Here is a 17,922-nt window from a genome sequence, read left to right on the forward strand (position 1 = left end):
AGGAGCAAGTGACGTGGATTTATAATTCTCCCAGTCCAGCAATGACTTGTAATGTTGTGGTGAAAACAACCATGTTGGGCCAATGAATGAACTGAGAGAGCAAGCGCTCCGCCTCCCCTTCCCTTCTACCTCTCATGCACAGAGTTTAAATCATTCTATAAGATTCAATTCATTCTTGAAGCACGAATCCTGATTAGGTCCCGAATCAGTTTTGATCCATATGCAGATTTGACGTAACTGTATATTCAGAGAAAAAAGAAAATTCAATGAATTGTGGGTTGCCCAAGTTACAATTAATTAGCTGTTTTGCCTTTAAAGTTCTTAATATTGCAAAAACTTAGTGCTGTTTTTGTTCGGGGATTGCTCTTTTTTTCGCCAACAGGGCTTCTGTATCCAAATGAAATAAATTCAGACGTTTTGCATCTTAAATATTTGAAACTCCTTCATATCAACCGCTCTTAAGCGTTACCTGGTAACGCCATATTCAGAGACTGTCCGGAAAAAGGAGAAGTTATTGGAAGAACCCTGCCGCTCCCATATCAACCTTTTCTCTATATCTACAAATTATTTTATACGACTCAAACTTTTTGATGATTTTAAACAATTGATTTCATAAATTTTGGTACTCCGTAAACTATATAAATGAAAAAGTTTTTGTTTTGAAACCCAAATTCAATAACTTTCATTACAAAGACAAGATATGTCACTTATTTTTTCTCAAGAAAAAGGAACATGACTAAGATGGTAACACAGTTCATGAACGAGGATTTTGGGGCAGCCCTTCACCCACTACTTTACATATCAGAGAGAGAGAGAGAGAGAGAGAGTTTGTGAAGGACCTGAAAATTGGCCATCTTATGTGGAAATCTAACCAATAAATCACTGATCAGGGATGATCTTGTGGTATCTAGCAAGCATTAATTTGAATGCTCATTGCTGTTAAAGAATTCAATAAGAGGTCTGTGGAGTCTTTCTTTGGCATCCGTTGCCATGACGAAGTCTGCATGTGCGTAATCCTCAAAAAGCTGACAGGTGAGCTTGCCTTCCTGATGAAAAAGCTTGAGCTCATCAATCAAGCGCTCGACGTCTTCAACATCTGAAATTGCATCCATGCCTCCATAGCCGAGGAAGAGAGGAAGATCTGCTGGAATGTTGGAGAGGTTGTATGCTGGTGGCTCCACCACCCCATAGTTCTTCAGGTTTGCAGAACCATTTCCATAGTCATACATACTTAATTTGCCACTTCTAACCACTGCAAAAACGGATCAATCTTTTGTTCAATTGCATTTTTCATCAACTAGCATCACCGAGAAGCAAGCTAAGGTACGATTTAAGAGCGATGAAGCATAATAAAACTCAATACATGTGCTTACTTTGGGCTAGATGCATAATGTTCTTTGTGGATGTTGATTGCGGTTCATACTTTAAGAACAAATCCAATATCGACGGGTTGATGCAGCAATTATTTCCTTGAAAACCAATCGGATTCATTGGATAATTTACCAGACTGCATTCCCCCTTTACAGTTAAGCAAAGAAAAACATGACATCTACTGCAGAATGCACAGAGCTTACCTGTTATTACTGATACCAAATCACGACAACTTAATCCCGGAAACAAGCATATGGTCCTAAGCAGAGCGTCTACAGCAGCACTGTTGCATGGTTATCAGAAAAGAAGCAGCATAAACCACTTATATGTCTATATACTAGTCGTCTTAGGCCTTGAGAGCATAGATAAATGGAACTGATCAATTTGATACCTTTGTGGAATGAATTCGGGGATTCCCAACATGCTAATTAGCTGAAGTATATGGACATAATTGTAAGAAAAGAAAGATCAGCAGTACTGTTATGCAGAAACCATGACAGAGGGAAAAAGAGTTGTAGCTGAGTGTGAGAAGCCATACTTCGTCGCCATAGAATTCAGCAGCTAATTGGACGAGGTTGGTCATGTGTTTCAGGTAAGCAATTGGACTCAGGAGTGCAGCGGCATTCACTTTGTCCACCAACTTATGCTGCGAGAAGGCCGTCAGAGCAGTCAGAGTTCCCTGCAGAAAAGCAGAGCAGGCCCCATGTTTTTAGATGAAGCAATATGTCGACATCTTTGGCTGTTATTAGCAAGTATGATCTTGTTCTTCACACATCTGTGAGATCTTCATGCCTTTAAAACCTACAGAAAAACATATGTTCTTTCTCGATGTATCAGATTTTGGAAGAGTTCAAATGCCTCCTTCAAAACTCTGTTTGTCTTGTAAAAATTTTATAGATACGTGAGAAAAACATGATCTTTTTGGCTCATGGCATAGATTGAGATCACGTTCGTGCAGTCTATTTTTCAAAAAGCATATTCATGGACCCGAAAAATAGAAATCGATCCGGTGTGTGTAGCATTCGCTGTAGAAGTTTGTCAACCACTAATGAATGGCTAGGTATCAACTGTCAAGCCTCGATTTTCCTACTTACCAAAGAATGGGCGATGTAGTTCACTTTTTGGCCAGTGAGATTGTGAACGAAGTTGACGTTAGCAGTGAGATCAAACTTTGCCAATTCCACCCACGTCCATCCCCAGTAGGCCTGCCAACTGAATGAACTCTTTCAGCAAGATGAGTATAACAGCACAAATCAGCCGGTTAAAGAAAGAACTCGTACTATTTTCCTTGTGAAAATCTAAACCAGAACATTTGCCATCAGAAAAAGTCATAAAATGCGTACAAGATAAGCATCACAGTAAAAATATGCAAACAAATTGCGTCAATGAAATATCGCAGTCAATTTCCCATTCTAATATCCGGGTAGAAAAACCTCAAAATATCATGTAATTTTCTTGCTATTGAAATTGAATACAAAATTGTTGCAATAAGATCTTGACATATTTGGAGAGAGAGAGAGCCGATAAAATGAGAATATGAGAGAGAGACCGCATCCACATTAGCATCGAGCAACTTGTGGCCTCTGCTGGACTTTGTTCCTCGCGTATTAGATATCCATACATCGAACCCTTCATCGGCCAAGGCGTACGCCAAGCCCTCGCCGGGAGGGCTCACCACCCATGTGAACCCATCCTGCAGCACCAACCAACCCACCTCAATATCATTAACAGCGCACCAAACTGATCGGAACTTGAATATCAATATAGAACAACATCAACCACGTCAGAGATAGATCTCACCATGAGAATACCATGTTGAAGCAAGATCGGTTTCTTGGGTATGTGCTCGTTAGCAGCACCGACACATTGTCTGCCTCTAGGAATTCTCTGCAGCCCAAGGATGTAACCATCCTCTGTGGTTACCTGCATGAACATCACAGGGAACTGATCATCAGCTTAGATACAGATTCAAAAGGAAAAATAATCTCCGGTGGTGTTCCATCAAACGGGGTGAAATTATCACCTTTAGGCATTGACAGACATTGGATCATGCACATAAAACAAAAAGATTGAGAAAGATATAATACATTGAACTCTTGGCAGTCGTAGCCATATGATTGTGCCGTAATGCAGACATGAGTGATGGAGTGCACTGGGCTGGCTGTGAGCAAGAGGCCGATGAGGGCTAACGGTAGTAGGGACCTCATGCATGTGCTCCCTGTCATCGAGGGTCGTCTCCTTGTTCTTGAAAAACAAACAGGTGCAAAATGGTGACCAAAACTGCCAATTTATAGAGCTCCATGTGGCCCGTTAAGCCAGAATGCTATCACCATTATAACTAAGTTGCTGTTACAATTATGCTTAACTTTCTCTTTGAGCCATGAAAGGAAACAGTTTCCAAGTTCCGCCAGCCACATTAAAGATATGGCCATTTATTGCGGGTGTTAATACACCACTAATTAAACGCTTCTTTTTATGTCATTTAAGTCTCTCTCTCTCTCTCTCTCTCTCTCTCTCGCTTTCTTGCACATGCACACACACACACAAAAGATATAATAATTCTGTAACGCTGGAAAGAATGGCGGTGGCCCGTTGAAATAATGATGTAAATGAATATATAGCTACCGAAACAGCCTCTGGATTCAGAAATAACGGTACAAAATCCAAAACCAAATTCAGTTTTTTACATGCAAAAAAAGTGATATCCATCACCTTTAGGTAATTAAAGGAATGCTATATATACCAAAGTCATATTTGATTACAGGTCCAATTTGGATAGTCTCATCAGCTAACCTGAACTGTTTGATCATTTGGATTCTGATTTCACCATGTCTGATGGTTTGACATCGCTGCTGGAAGAATAATGCATATGACATTGAAGATAAAAAAATTAGATGCATATATGCATAGCTCGCGGAAGTATGTTTATCTTTGGATAAAGTACACACCTCGCAGGGTTATGGCTCGAGTGAGTTCCGACCTTTCACCTGAGCTCCATTTCTAGAATATGTTTACCCAAATGCGGGCGTTGGTCATGTTTAACTCATCATTGGATCAAGTTACATATCAAAGTTGTGAGTATGGAAAAATGTTTACCAGAGGGACTGTTTAGCAATAAGAATATGTGAGTGTTTTATGAATCTATTTCAAAACTGAGGTAGATTCATGAGACACTTGCTTCCATTTTCGGGCGTGTTTTTCGCCTTTACTTGCACAAAAAAAGCTGTCTTATGAGACGTTTTTTTTAACGCCACTTTCTCAAGGAAACTATCAATCAAGGTCTAGAGTGGATTTCTCTTTAACCTTAAAAGCAAAAAAGAAAAAGAAAAAAAAAAAAAACAATTGCAATAAGAATGTAACATAGTGATAAAAGGCGATATCTAATGAAAATTCACTTAAATTCGCCCCAGAAAAGAAATTCTGCCTTATGCAGGAGCTGAAATCATTCGTAGTAGTACCACGGCATGTAAGGTTGCAAATAAGTTGGATCTGGTATGAGGCCTTGTCATTAATTTAGAAATCATGCTGAATCCAGAGACTTATTGACATGTTGTGGTCATTTTGAAATTTGTGTAACAATAGAACTAGATTAGTGTTCCACGAATCTGCTTCAATATTTGGGACAGATTTATTAGGCACCTCTGAATGTTCTTGCTACCAAACAGCCCCATAGGGTCGTAATTTGTTTGAAATTGGTATGGAATTTGGGCACTTCAATTGGCCTCAAAAAACTGCCCAGATGGATCTTGCTCGTTGCATCTGTTCATCCCACATGGCCTGTCAAAGCTATATTTCTGTTTCTCAACTTCTATTAATCTCCAGAAAGAATGTAGAATCTAACATAAAGGAAGTCTAGAACTCGAGCCAAGCCGGTGCCTAATCCTCATCTCTTGACTCGACATACTTCCTTCTATTAATGACAAGTTGATTGACAATTGGCAACCAGAACTTGTAATTTATACAGTTCGATCTTGTCACTAAATCACAATTCTATGTGTCATTGTTTGCTATGGAAAGGAAAAATGTTACTTGGCATATAAATTTTTTGCTAATTTGACTATGGATTTGTCATATATTAAAAAGCTCGATGTCAATCCAGGAAACCAATTATATCGACGAGGAAGAAAAATTCGCCATGTCTGATGCAGATTGCAGATTCCTTCAAGTCCTTACACATAAGCAGGTCACTGTTTGTCTTAGCAGGACTAGACAAATATAATGAATACCAACATTATTATCCTATCCATCCTTTTGCTTTTCTGATCAGAATAATTGAATTGGCGTCATACATTTCTCTTTTTGTTTTCTGGATGAAGAGAAAGTCACCAATCTTTTGATGCTGTCGGATCTGTCAAGCTGGGAAAAATTCAAGTGTATAGTATTCTACTGTAACTGGATTTGGGTGTAAAGCTAAGCGCCCTTGAACACCCTTACCCTTCCATGCTCGTTTCTGCCATTGGCTTGACAATCTTTTCTTTTTCATGAGTCACAAGCATAGTGAACAAGCATCAGGGTGCAATATAATTTCTCAAATTCTCAGCTATTATTTTAAAGTGACTAGCAATACAAACGTAATCATGTTCCAAAACTTGTAACATGCATTCTTCGATTGGTCTGTTCGTACTTGCAGATTTATGAGAGTTTACAATTTATTAAAGCTAGAAAGAAAGAGAAAGGTTCTCATATTAGATATCCTAGCGAAATCCAACTCACAGATTGAAAGTTGAAACAAAATGATCATCTTGGAGCTGCTTTTGATTTCTAAAACATATTTTACTCGAAATTTCTGCAACTGCATTCCACTTACTTGTACACAGCAAACTTTTTTGTTATGAGTAAGGAATCAGGAAAAAAAGCTTTAAACGATCTCCAAATTGAGGTAATAGATAATTGAGCTAATCGGAGTATTGGAAGCATGACAGGTCTCAGCAGCTTCCGGCCACGGGGCGAGGCCTTATGTGACGGGTATCCAATGAAGGCTGATCTTTTGGTCCAATTCTATACAAGATCTAAAACATATAGACGGACAGATTGGAGGGTAGATATGCGTCGCCAATCATATTTCCATGGAGAATTAATGGTTCCCGACAGGAGTTGTATTTTAATTGAATAATGCCAAATTTAGCGACGTACAAAATTCAAAGGAAACAAAATTTCTTTCATATTCTTGATCTGTTTGCTTCCATGGCGAAAAATTCTGGGGATCTACCTGTGATGCTTTGGTTAGAGAAAAGGGTAGCATCACAACCCCATTTAAGGAGCATCACTTTCAGCTACAGTAATTTTGGGTGTTACTCGCTTAATCTTTTACCACCACTTGGCCACTGTCCTTGGCTTAATTAAACTACCAGTGATGAAAAGATCAGTAAAGCAAGGAGTACTAGGACCCACTCCAAGGCGACAGGGATTAGTGGGTTTGATGTGTTACCAGAGGTCGATCCCGCCATTAAAACAGCCAGATAAAGATCTTGGTCACCTGATTCGGATTACAGGCATTAACTAGACAGGGAATTTGAGATCTTTACGATTTGTTTCCTCATAGTGAAGAAAGGGAGTTTTTTAAAGAGTGACAGGCTTACTGATAGTCTATTCTGGTTGCATCCTGGCATAAAAGCTTAGTTACGCCTCTTTCATCCATCAGAAAAGTCTTCTCATTGCTTAAGAAAGGAGGCACACCATGGCATTGAACTCAAAGCTTCCTTCAACTTACAGAGGCCCCAAACAAGCTCATCTAGCCAAGTTTGCCACCTCTGAACGGCCCAACTCTTGAAGCTTATCTCAGAAGTTTGCTTCTGTATTGAGACACAACCCTCATTCTCTCTTATAAAACCAGTCTGACTTGAATCTGTATCGTGTATGTGTAGCTGCCAAATGAACCTTAAAAGAACAAGAAAAGAAGGAAAATCTTGGAACTAAATGAGGAGATTAAATATCCGGCGCAGTCCCAAGTTGGCAATATTAAAGGAAGAAAAGCAACAATGGCTGAGCTCATGTTCTAATTTTTTTTGTCTTCCCTTCCACATAAAACTAATGCTTACAGTCATCTACATCGATTTGTCGTGAAAGTGCATCCTTTCAAGCATCTAGAAGGATACACAGGCCTTTCTAAGTAGATGATACGTAGCCACCACAACCTCTGCTTACCTAGATAAGCTTATTAAAATGCAGCCACAAGAATTTCTCCCCCCTCACCAACTTCTAACATCAAGATCAAATAACATTATATATATATATATATATATATATTTGGATCGGCGGAGGAGAAGAAATTGGCTTGAAGCGATGGCTGCCATGATGGTGCGTACAAGTGAAAATAGATGTATAAGCAACCACACTTATACTTAATAATAAAATAAAAAATGAACTTGTTCACTGCACGCTGTGATTCTGATAGAGATACAATTCATACTTATTTGGCAAAGTTACGAACTTATCTTCTTATTAAAGATAATAAAAGTTAACCCTTCTATTTGATATGGATCTCCTAAGTAATTATATGGTTTGCAAGGTGAATTTTCTAGGACATCATATTGATGCACTTGCAACTATGTGCCAGACACTGGCCCAATGTAGACCAAAAACAGGGTTGGGGGACCTCCCAAAGAATGGCCAAAGAGAAGAAGCCACGGCCATTTGGATTGAGCAAGGGTTGGCACCATGCCAATCGAATCGGCAACTAGCTACCTATCAGCCATTAGCTCGAACCAGTACGTGAAACTGGGGTGAACATGAGTCAAGTCGAGCCCGAGTTCAGTCAGCTCGAGGGAAGCAGCTCCAGCTCGACTCGACACTTACGTGTTGAGCTCGAAAAACTCATTTGAATAAAATTGATATTCATTGTTAAGTGTTGAGCTCGAGCCCAACTCGATTAACGTTCTATAAACTCGTAAACTCGTTTGAATATATCAACTTGATTAAGGCTCGACAAACTTGATGAAAGGCTCAAGTTCGACTTGGCAGTTAAGTGTTGAGCTCGAACTCAACTCGATTATTTGAACGAGTTGACTCATGAACTCGAGCTTGGCTCATTAAGCAAATGACTCGGTTCGAACTCGTTAACGAGCCGAACTTTAACTAGTCGAGCTCGAGTAGCTCGACTCTTTGTTCCACCCTAGGCGAAACCCCTCAGGGGCTGACCAAAGCGATAGACTGTCGTAGGAAAATTTTACTTCTTAGTACAGAAATTTTAGGAAAATATTAATATTTCTCTCTAAGCTTTCCTATAGCTTGTTCTCCAATATTTTTGCGCACAGCTGTCTAGTCTTAACCAACATGTCAGTCTCTCCTCACCAAACAAATAAATAAATGAAAAGTATTTAAATCACTCACCTACTGATTGATGAATAAAGAAAAGCATATGGCATCGTGGCCAGTCGGACTAATTAAGGCCAACGTCAGCCCATGAGAACGGATCTTGTGCAATGTAATTGTATATTTGTATACAGACATAAACTAGCTGTGGTTTTGAAACTGAATCTTTTATGAATTCTTCAGTGTGGATATGTGATTTTTTTGGTTTAGAATGAAATGGATTTATCCGGACATACGAATAGGATCCCATGTCGATGGAGAATTCAAAATTCTTTTAAAATCTTTTACTATATATCATGGTCGTACATGTACGTATATATTTTTAAAAGAATTGACTTGTAAGATATAATTGCACCAACTATGTTGTATAAGCCAACAATTCGTCTCTGCTCTTCCTGCCAGACTTGCAGGCACATGGGCTCGAGCTCGGTTAGGTTTGACGATGAGGTAGACTCTGCTTGCTGCAGATACACTGGCCCCACCTTCCTCTTTCTCTTGGAGTGAGGCTAAAGCAAAAGAATCTGAGATGGGGACGCTTCTCTTACTCCTCTTTATCTTGAAAAAGTGAAACTTTGTAAAATTGAAATCAACCGGCCAATGTCTGATGAGTTTTTTTTTTTTTTTTTTAACAAATCTGTAAACTGTCACAAATAGTGTATTCCATTGTTATAAACCATGATTATAAAAAAGTAAGTACCTAATTCGATTTTCATGAAAGTTATATTTCTATCCCTAAGTGTTGTGATATAGTACCTAAGTTAAAGGGTGCACTGCTGTTATCGTTGACATTGACGCAGCCCAAAACCCCGGAGATAAAGAGGAATTGCAGGGAGGAGTCCTTGGACCACGATCAGTAGATTGTTAACCTCATGTTCACCCAACCTTATGTTGTCCTTAAGTTATCAGGTGAGCGGTAATCAAACTAGCGACTGACATTTTACCAGCCCCACGACAATGACAAATTGCTCTATAACAAGCCCAGTTAAGTGGGTTTTGTAGTGGTATGACATTCATATAGCTGGAGTTAGGAACCCTAAGCTAGTCCATTTTTTTTTTATCACCGTCGAGGTTTTAAAATTTTAAAATCATTATTTCTTTTGATTGCCGGCATCTTTCTCAGAATATACTTAAATGTCGGTCCCATCTTGATTCTTATTTAGCCAAAAAAAAAAAAAAAAACATTTTGCTAATGTTTAGAAAAGCTCATGCTTTGGCTAATCACAAAAGTGGACTCGTATCTGTGAACTTTTTGATAGTGCTTTTGCTGATAATTGTCCGTTGAATAAGAGGTTCCCCCAATGGGAGGTTGGCTTAATGGGAGCGCGTCACAGTTCAACTCTTTTTAAGTATTATATTCTTAAACACAAAGAAAGTATATAGCATTAGTTGGCCTCAAAGTTCTACCATGCGTGTTTTCAAATAAAGGAAAAAGGAAAACCACGTAATAAAAGTTAATTTGTCGTAGCCACACTTCTTTAAATTTCAATTAAATGAGTAAGATATTGTAAATGAGATTCCCTCCTAGATAATTTGAAAGTTTATAAAATTTCACGTGAGTAAATATATGGTGAGGACAAGAAGTGAAGAGCGTTGACGTGAAATTTCTTTTGAAGGCATATTTGATCAAAATTGGAACTTTTGCAAACCCAATTTTGATCATCATGCAAGCAATGTAATATATATTTCAAAGCCAAACAATGTTTTGCCATCAAAATCACATACATTTAAGGGCGGTTTGACAGCAGTAACATTTTGTTGTTATTATTTCATGAATCAACTAGGACAACGAATGAACTTATCATAATCAGTTTTTGAAGTAAATTTATGGAATAGTTCCAAACTATTTGAGTTGACAGACGGCAAATGTTGATTCTTTTGTAAGAAAGGTGTATTGTCTTCGTAATGCAACCTAGATTTCTCACCAAACTGACAATTGGTCTTCGTCCGTGGGGATAATTTGTCAAGGCAAAATAAACATCAGATTACTACTCGGATTGGATAGCTGTCAATTTGGGCGAAGCTTGTCCTACAAATTTCAAACACATACGACGTATCAATGAGGATCGAAGTGAAAGTTTAACCTCGAGATAAAAAGTCAGTCAGAAAAGGAGGAGGATATCATATGTCGTGGTCAATCCCCACCAATGGGTGGATCCAACCAAGAGTGGGAGTCGACGATGGGGGTGGGGGGAAGTGGCCGGTGGGACCCGCGCCCCTCCAAACCCCTCTTCCATGTGACCCTGACCTCCCTGGGCCCCACGGCCCGCCTGTCGCGGGCCCCACCTGCCAACCCACTCCTTGGGCCCACTCCAGCCTTCTACCACACCGCAATCACCTTCGCGCCCTGACGGTTGCCATAATTTACAAAGGTGCCATGCAAGCCCACGTGATCGCCACGTGAGCGTCCGATTGACGTCGGTAACTGTCTGCCGTCAAAAAGGACGGCTGCTCCGTCCCTCTCCCTCAGCGAAACGGTCCTTCTCCGATGTCGACGCTGCCGGCGACGCGACGCCCTGGTGGCCCTCCCTCCCCTCGCTTTCTTTCACGTCGAGTGGGATGTAATCCTCCAGGTTTACAGAAATATTATCACCTCGATCCGATGTCTAGTTCTAAATAAAAGTTTTGATATCCGCATTGAAGAACCTTTTAAAAAGAAGGTATTATCATATAGAACATACTATCATATATGAAAAATCCAGCAGCACTTTCGCATGGTACAGTAAAGCAGTAAAGAGAACTTGTTGCATCACAAAATACACAAATGTATTCCCTCAAGCTTAAGACCATTTACATAGTGCCTAAGCAGTTGAACCACCAACAAGTTGTATTATATTGTTATGATTCGATAGGCTCTTTATATATACATATATATATAAAAGTTCTAGGTTTCGTGGGCATGGAATTCATAAAGAATGTCTATTGTTTTCATTTGTGCGTCTGGTACTAGGTTATGGTGGAAAAGCAGTGGGGTAAAGTGAGACACAATTTTGTACGGTCTTAAAATTTTTTTTTTAATGCAAATGGACCGTTGGAAAACTTTTGAGTCACTCTCTCTTGAGTACTATTTTGATGTGAAGTATTCAAATGTGAAGTTGTTATTTTTTTTTATTCTGTACGTGCCGCGAGATATTCGGTGGTAAAATTTGGAAGGTCAAAACTTAAAAACTTTAGAGAGCAGGCACAGCTTCTATTAAGAATTCGAAGGACCAACATCGTCACCGTTTGGATGAGAAGTGATTTGTTTTACAACATGACATGGTAATCAAAATGTTCAAGAGTGCGACGTTATTTTCCAATTGTCAAAGTGTATAATTTATCCCATCAACAAGAACAGCAGCTTGATTTTGTTCACATATACTCGGGGACTTCAAAATTCAGTTACATTCGATTCCTATAAACAACAATCCTACAAATCTTACATTACATTTTTACCAACTCTATCATTTACCGCTTGAATTATATGGTGATGTTGTCCTTATGAAACACAGAGCTGCTACGAGCTCGAAGGAGATGGGACTGGTTAAGATAAAACTCGCTCACACGTGAGCAGGATGGAAATGGAAATCGGCATCAACATTAAAGCATGTGGCATTGGCATTTCTTTCGTTTATTTAATTATGATATGCACTGCGGGGAGGCAAAGTGCAGCATGCATGCCACCCTACATGATGGCTGAGTCTGATCGTGAAAAGAGCAGCAATACCCTCTGCTCCTTTTCTTTATTTCGCTTTATGATTGTAACAGAGAAAGCAGCACAGCAAAGAAAAAATCTTTAACAAAAGGTTGAGACTTTGAGAGAGAACTTAAGGTAAAGGAGAAAAGATTCAGTCAGCTTTTCAATGTCCTCCGTTGTTACTGCAATTGCGGTATATTTTTTTCTCTTTCATTCTCTTTTTTTGTTTTTTTAATCATGCTACTTTCTTTCTTTCTTCTGTCTTGATGGGCACAACATAGCTCATTGGAAGGACATGCACACTATACGTCCTCAATTCCATTTCCAGGAATACTACTCCTTTAAATTGCAAAGGGTAGTGTATAAGATACCTCAAATCGATTGTATGTAAAATTTGTTAAAAACACACAAGTATCTAAGTAGCTCTCAACTCTAAAAACCAGAAAAAAGAAAGGAAGTTACGTGCATGGTGCACAGCTTTCAGAGCACGACAACTGCACCTTTCACCCGCTTATATTGAGCTCCTGGCCTATTTCTGTGACTATGTGTTCCTATAAATATGTAGGAGCGTATATAACCAGCTTCCAAGAAAAAGAGGGCGGCTTTAACCTCCCCCTTCTCTCTCCCTCTCTAATGTCTAATGTGCTGGATTTGAGGAAAACCCCACAGAAGACAAAGAAGAAGGGGTCCACTCTCCATGAACAGCAAAGGGAGGAAAAAGAAATGATGGGATGGAGGAGCATCTACTTTTCCACTCACTCCTCCCATACACTTGAGAAAACCTTTTTGGGTACTGTGCCTTTCTCTCTAGCTCTCTCTCTCTTCCTGAGAGAGCCCATGTGCAGGGCCTCTGATGACAGCTCCTTTTTCGTCATCCTGCCTGCCAGCTCGTACACAGGAGGGAGAGGTGGGTGGCTCACTGACTTGCCATGTCAAGGAACAGCCAGTTTCACCAGTTCAGAGCGTGAGGTGCAGTCAACCTGACGCCGGCGTGAGAGGGATTTGCCGGTGAACGGGGTGAGTCAATTCCTTTGTAGCAGCAGCAGCTTCAGCTGGGCTGTGACTCGGTCATGGCCGTAGCATTTCTTGCAGGAGCTATTCCGGGATGACAGGCGCCGACCAAGTTCGGCCTCCCGCAGTGGGGCACTCGAAACAAACCGGAAAATGACGAAGCGATTCTGCCTTGTGCTACACCATCCTTTTCCGGGGCTCGATGAGAGAGAGAAGACAGGGAGGAAAAATGAAATGTTTTCACAATCATAGGTGCAACTTTTGAGATTGATGCTTTTGGCACGGTGCTCAACCAACACAGACACACTCTCTCTAAAAGTCCAGCTGCCCTTTATCGATTTCAACGTAGCAGCTGCACATTTTGATCTTCAGGTTGAAATCAATGGAGTAAACTCCTGTTTCAGATATAACCCATTAATTAATTTGCATCCTCACGGTGGATCGGTGACCCCTTTTTGCATCCTTTAATAAGAGTTTAAGCCATTTATTATCTATTATTTGGATCCATTTTGAACACAACATCCCAAGGGGGTACCTCGTGAGATGGGGCCGGAGTTTAGTATTTATAAACTCGAGTATGATGTGAAACTTTAATTCATAAACTATACTTAGAGATATACAAGTTCTGAGGTTTAAAGAAGCCGACCTCACAGACAGCTGCCAAGTTGGAACACACACTTGAGAGTTGAGACCTTAATGGAGGAAAATATTACCCTGTGGCTGACTCTTTTACTGTTAGAAAGGACAAGACAAAATATGCCCTCCTTGGTCTGTTCCATAAGCAGACCTTGCACTCTGATCTTCACACGACTGCCAACAGCTCTCAGGAGATGCCTATCCTTTCCCTGCAGGAATCGATTTTACCTTTCAGAAATTTCACACTCTCTAGTTCTACGCGTCGCCCCATCACCCCGCTGTTCTGTGGTACCCATGAATCACGAGTACCATAGCTGTTAAACACACTTTTTGACGTCCTAAAAGTTGGAATGTGATGCCGTAGTGGCTGAAAAAGAAACTGATTTTTAAAGTAACGAGGAACGGCTTCCCGAGAATTCAAGTGTACCATGAGTGATCATTATGATCCATTCTAAATATAATGCTGCTGCCACTGGTCACCAGCGAGAATGTGGAATTGATAATAAGCTAATCATGCAGCTATTCTCAAAATGGCGTCACGTAGTACCAGTCAGTATGATGAGACCCTGAATCAATGGGAGAAAACGAGGAAAAGTAAACAAGCTCCACTGTGGTGAAAAAAAGAAAAGCAGTAAAAGGTAAAGCAGGACCAAACAGAAAAGCAAAACTGGTTTTTGTTGGGAGAACGTTCAACTCACGTCAACTGGGAGCCGGAAATCCCTGAAAAAACGCCGGATAGAGGAAATCGGAAAAACAGAAACAGGGGACTTCAGAAGCTGTCCGACTTTTTTATTTCCCGGTCCGCATTTGTTTATTCACATTCCTTCCCTTGCATCACTTCTTCCGTTTTCTCACTAGGAAAATTTTGTACAGCCATTGACAAAACAAGATAGTTACAATGATGCAACTTTACAGAGCCTCTCTCTTTTGCTCCTTGATTCTACCCTCCGCTTGTTTTTCTAGTCTCTTTCCGTCTCTCCCTCTTCCTCTTACGTCCATTGGTCGGACAAGTACCAGGGCAGAGACGCGGGCTGCTCCTCGGGGAACAAGTGGCACGACTCTTCGGAGTTGAGGAAGTTGTGGTCGTCGATCCTTAGGAACTGGTGGAAGGATCTGTGAGAAGAAAGAGACGATGATGATGGTGATGAAGATGATAGAGGTGGCGAAGCGGACAGCGAGAAGTTGATCTCGAATGGCGGGTTGAGGAGTGGCTGCGGGAAGAACTCCGCTGCTGCGTCTGCTGCTTCAATGTGCATTCCTTCAGGGCTGTTCTCGTCGTTCAGGATCGCGCTAGAGTCGCTGTCCGAGCTATCCTTCACATCGCCGAAGATGGAATCAGGATGAGGGCTACCAGCGACAGTGGGCTTCCGATTATCAACAGTGATGGCGTGTAGCTTGAAGGATTCATTCGCAAGAAGAACGTCTTTGCTCTGTTCTGTTGCTCTAGTCTCGCCTTTTCCTGCCATTTCATTCTCTTCTCGGGGGATCTCCGAGTGCCTTGCCTCAACGCCCGACTCTTCTAGCTTCTCCTTCAGCTCTCTCACCTGAATTTTCAGCAGGAGAAACATAAATACTACGAGACATACTATCCTCTATATTGACGATTCGTAAACAAAATCTCAAAATTGTTCGTCTTGTTTACGTTTTCTCTCTTCTTTTATTTTTGCAACTGGGGTCGAGAAAATTTGCTTTCAAGATGTGAGCTTCTTGAATCTTCATGATCCCAACAGAACAAATTGAACAAATTGGTTTCTATTGTTTATTCTCTCTTTTGGTAGTTGGAATTGGAGTTTGCCTGTAAATCTCCAAACCTAGTTTCTCCTATGATCCCAAGGAAGCTTGGGAACATGTTACTTTCTTTGTTGGTCATTGAATCTGTGTTGGAGAGCTTATCTAATTTACAGATCCAAATTAATTCCAACAAAAGAAAACGTTGATCTGTTGGCCTTCTTTCTTGCTCTGCAAGGTGGTTGAAATAAATGCCCTTTACCCATAAACCAAGATGACTTCGTTATGCAGAAGCCACTTGGTTTTGAGAGTTGAGTCTAGTGTTGTTCAACAAGGAATGATAAACCAAAAGGAAGATTGAATCCTCCTTTCTGCCTGACAAAAAGGATGACAGATTGAGGTTCATCTTTTCTCATTTACCTCCTGGACGAGCGTCTCTTTTTCCTTCTGAAGCGATTCGTAGCTATTCACAAGAGCCTCGTAGTTTGCCTTGAGCGTGCTGTAGTCCCTCTCCAATTGCTTCGTCTTCCACCGGGCTCTCCTGTTCTGGAACCACACGGCGACCTGTCTGGGCTGCAGCGCCAGCTCCTTAGCAAGCTTAACTTTCCTCTCGGGCTCGAGCTTGTTGTCCTGCTCAAAGCTCCTCTCCAACGCCTTCACCTGATCCACCGTCAGGCGCCTCTTCTTCTCTGCAATATGACCTCCTTCTTCACCACAGTCTTCCTCGTCTGCAAAACCATCCATCAAAGTCTGGAAATTCCTGCCATAGCTGCTTCCAACTCTTCCTCCTCCTCCATCCTTCTCTTCTGCATATAATTCATACCAACCAAAGAGAAAAAGCACTCAGACTAGTGTCGATCACATCACAGACATACTGTTTAGGAAAAAAAACAGAAGCAACAAACGAAAAGCTATCAACCTGAATTTGGACAGACAGGGAGCAAGCCTCCCAAAGAGCCTGAGCTTCCCATTCTTTTCATGGCTGTGGAAAAGATATATATGGGTGTATATAGTATATATAGGTATGCGTTTTATATATGGAAAGGAAGAGCGGTAACTTAATTATGATTTTTCTGTGCTTTGTGGGTGACGGTTCCTCTTGCTTCTAGCTAATGGGAAGCCGCGGCTGAAGCGGAACCCATGTGGAAAAGCATATGAGGGCAACAGCCAAGGAAGCATGGAGGTGTGTGAATCCTTGCGAAGCTGCTGGAACCATTCCTTATGGGCTCTCCATCTTGCTGCCTTCAGCAGTTCCCGTCAGGAGGGAAGGATCGAGCAGGAAGACGAATGAATCATGAAGTGGCTTATCACCTGCCTACCCTTGTCAACCATACTACTGCTCACTGAGATTTGCTCTTTCCTGTGGAAAATGGGGAAGGGGGAGAGAAAAACTATTGCTGGAGAAAGAATGAGAGAGAGAGGGCCCTAGTATTTACAAATCAACCGTTCTCTCCTTTTCTCTCTCCCTCTGTATGTGCTTTACTATTATATCTCCATCCATGGCCCTCCTTAAATAAGGCCAGGGGAAGCCTACAAGCGGGTTATGAATTTGATTCGAGTGGCAAAGCCTCTAGTGACACCTTCCAAATGAAATGCAGCAAAATTCAACCGAAATGACTCTCTCTCTCTCTCTCTCTCTCTCTCTCTCTCTCTCTCTCTCTCTCTCTCTCTCTCTCTCTCTCTCTCTCTCTCTCTCTCTCTCTCTCTCTCTCTCTCTCTCTCTCTCTCTCTCTCTCTCTCTCTCTCTCCTAATCAAACACACACACATACACACCTACGCACAAACACACACGTATATTACAGATGGCCGCTACTCAACTATTAGAAAAGATCTCCCCACCAAAGCTAAGACTTGAACATAACCACCAGGACCATCTAATTTTTTTTTGTTTGTTTGTTTAAAATTTGGTGATCAACGCGACGTGGCATGGAGATTTGCCTTACAATAAGAGCCAGGGGAGAATATATACATGTAACGTGGAAGGCACGAGCAACAAAGGCTAGTGCCCTGCGGGAACGATTCTCAAGTTTCGACTTCCATCTTTATGCCCCTCTCATTTGTTTCGCCACCATCGAAACTCTCACCTCTGCATGCAAAATAGCCAGCAACCCGGATCATCTCTAGAACAAAAAAGAAGAAGAGGAAAGATGAAATCGTAACAGTGAACGCCCACGAATTCATTCTTTGAACC

General features: G+C 41.0%; 2 protein-coding genes across 2 annotated transcripts; both read right to left on the bottom strand.

Moving 5' to 3' along the window:
- Positions 1-708: 708 nt before the first annotated feature.
- Positions 709-3,613, bottom strand: LOC116262986 (triacylglycerol lipase 2-like). Its single transcript, XM_031642540.2, has 9 exons — positions 3,459-3,613; positions 3,172-3,294; positions 2,921-3,064; positions 2,466-2,576; positions 1,910-2,050; positions 1,763-1,803; positions 1,575-1,654; positions 1,374-1,469; positions 709-1,252 (listed from the first exon to the last, which is right to left on the bottom strand). Exons 1-9 carry the CDS (start codon positions 3,594-3,596, stop codon positions 918-920), a joined length of 1,209 nt encoding a protein of 402 aa, XP_031498400.1. The 5' UTR covers positions 3,597-3,613; the 3' UTR covers positions 709-917.
- An 11,154-nt stretch (positions 3,614-14,767) lies between these two features.
- On the bottom strand, positions 14,768-17,224 carry LOC116263065 (homeobox-leucine zipper protein ATHB-6-like). The gene is made up of 3 exons (XM_031642647.2): positions 16,650-17,224; positions 16,151-16,536; positions 14,768-15,546 (listed from the first exon to the last, which is right to left on the bottom strand). Exons 1-3 carry the CDS (start codon positions 16,708-16,710, stop codon positions 14,992-14,994), a joined length of 1,002 nt encoding a protein of 333 aa, XP_031498507.1. The 5' UTR covers positions 16,711-17,224; the 3' UTR covers positions 14,768-14,991.
- Positions 17,225-17,922: the final 698 nt, after the last annotated feature.

The sequence above is a fragment of the Nymphaea colorata genome, chromosome 10 (assembly GCF_008831285.2).
Source record: "Nymphaea colorata isolate Beijing-Zhang1983 chromosome 10, ASM883128v2, whole genome shotgun sequence".
Taxonomy (NCBI): Eukaryota; Viridiplantae; Streptophyta; class Magnoliopsida; order Nymphaeales; family Nymphaeaceae; genus Nymphaea; species Nymphaea colorata.

Excerpts from the sequence above, each read along its gene's own strand:
- LOC116262986 (XM_031642540.2), bottom strand. The coding sequence starts at position 3,596 with ATGACAGGGAGCACATGCATGAGGTCCCTACTACCGTTAGCCCTCATC. Across the intron at positions 2,577-2,920 it reads TCGATGCTAATGTGGATGCG|GCCTACTGGGGATGGACGTG; the intron begins GTCTCTCTCTCA and ends TTCAGTTGGCAG. Across the intron at positions 1,804-1,909 it reads CTGAATTCTATGGCGACGAA|CTAATTAGCATGTTGGGAAT; the intron begins GTATGGCTTCTC and ends CATATACTTCAG.
- LOC116263065 (XM_031642647.2), bottom strand. The coding sequence starts at position 16,710 with ATGAAAAGAATGGGAAGCTCAGGCTCTTTGGGAGGCTTGCTCCCTGTC. Across the intron at positions 16,537-16,649 it reads CCCTGTCTGTCCAAATTCAG|AAGAGAAGGATGGAGGAGGA; the intron begins GTTGATAGCTTT and ends AATTATATGCAG. Across the intron at positions 15,547-16,150 it reads AAGAGACGCTCGTCCAGGAG|GTGAGAGAGCTGAAGGAGAA; the intron begins GTAAATGAGAAA and ends CTGAAAATTCAG.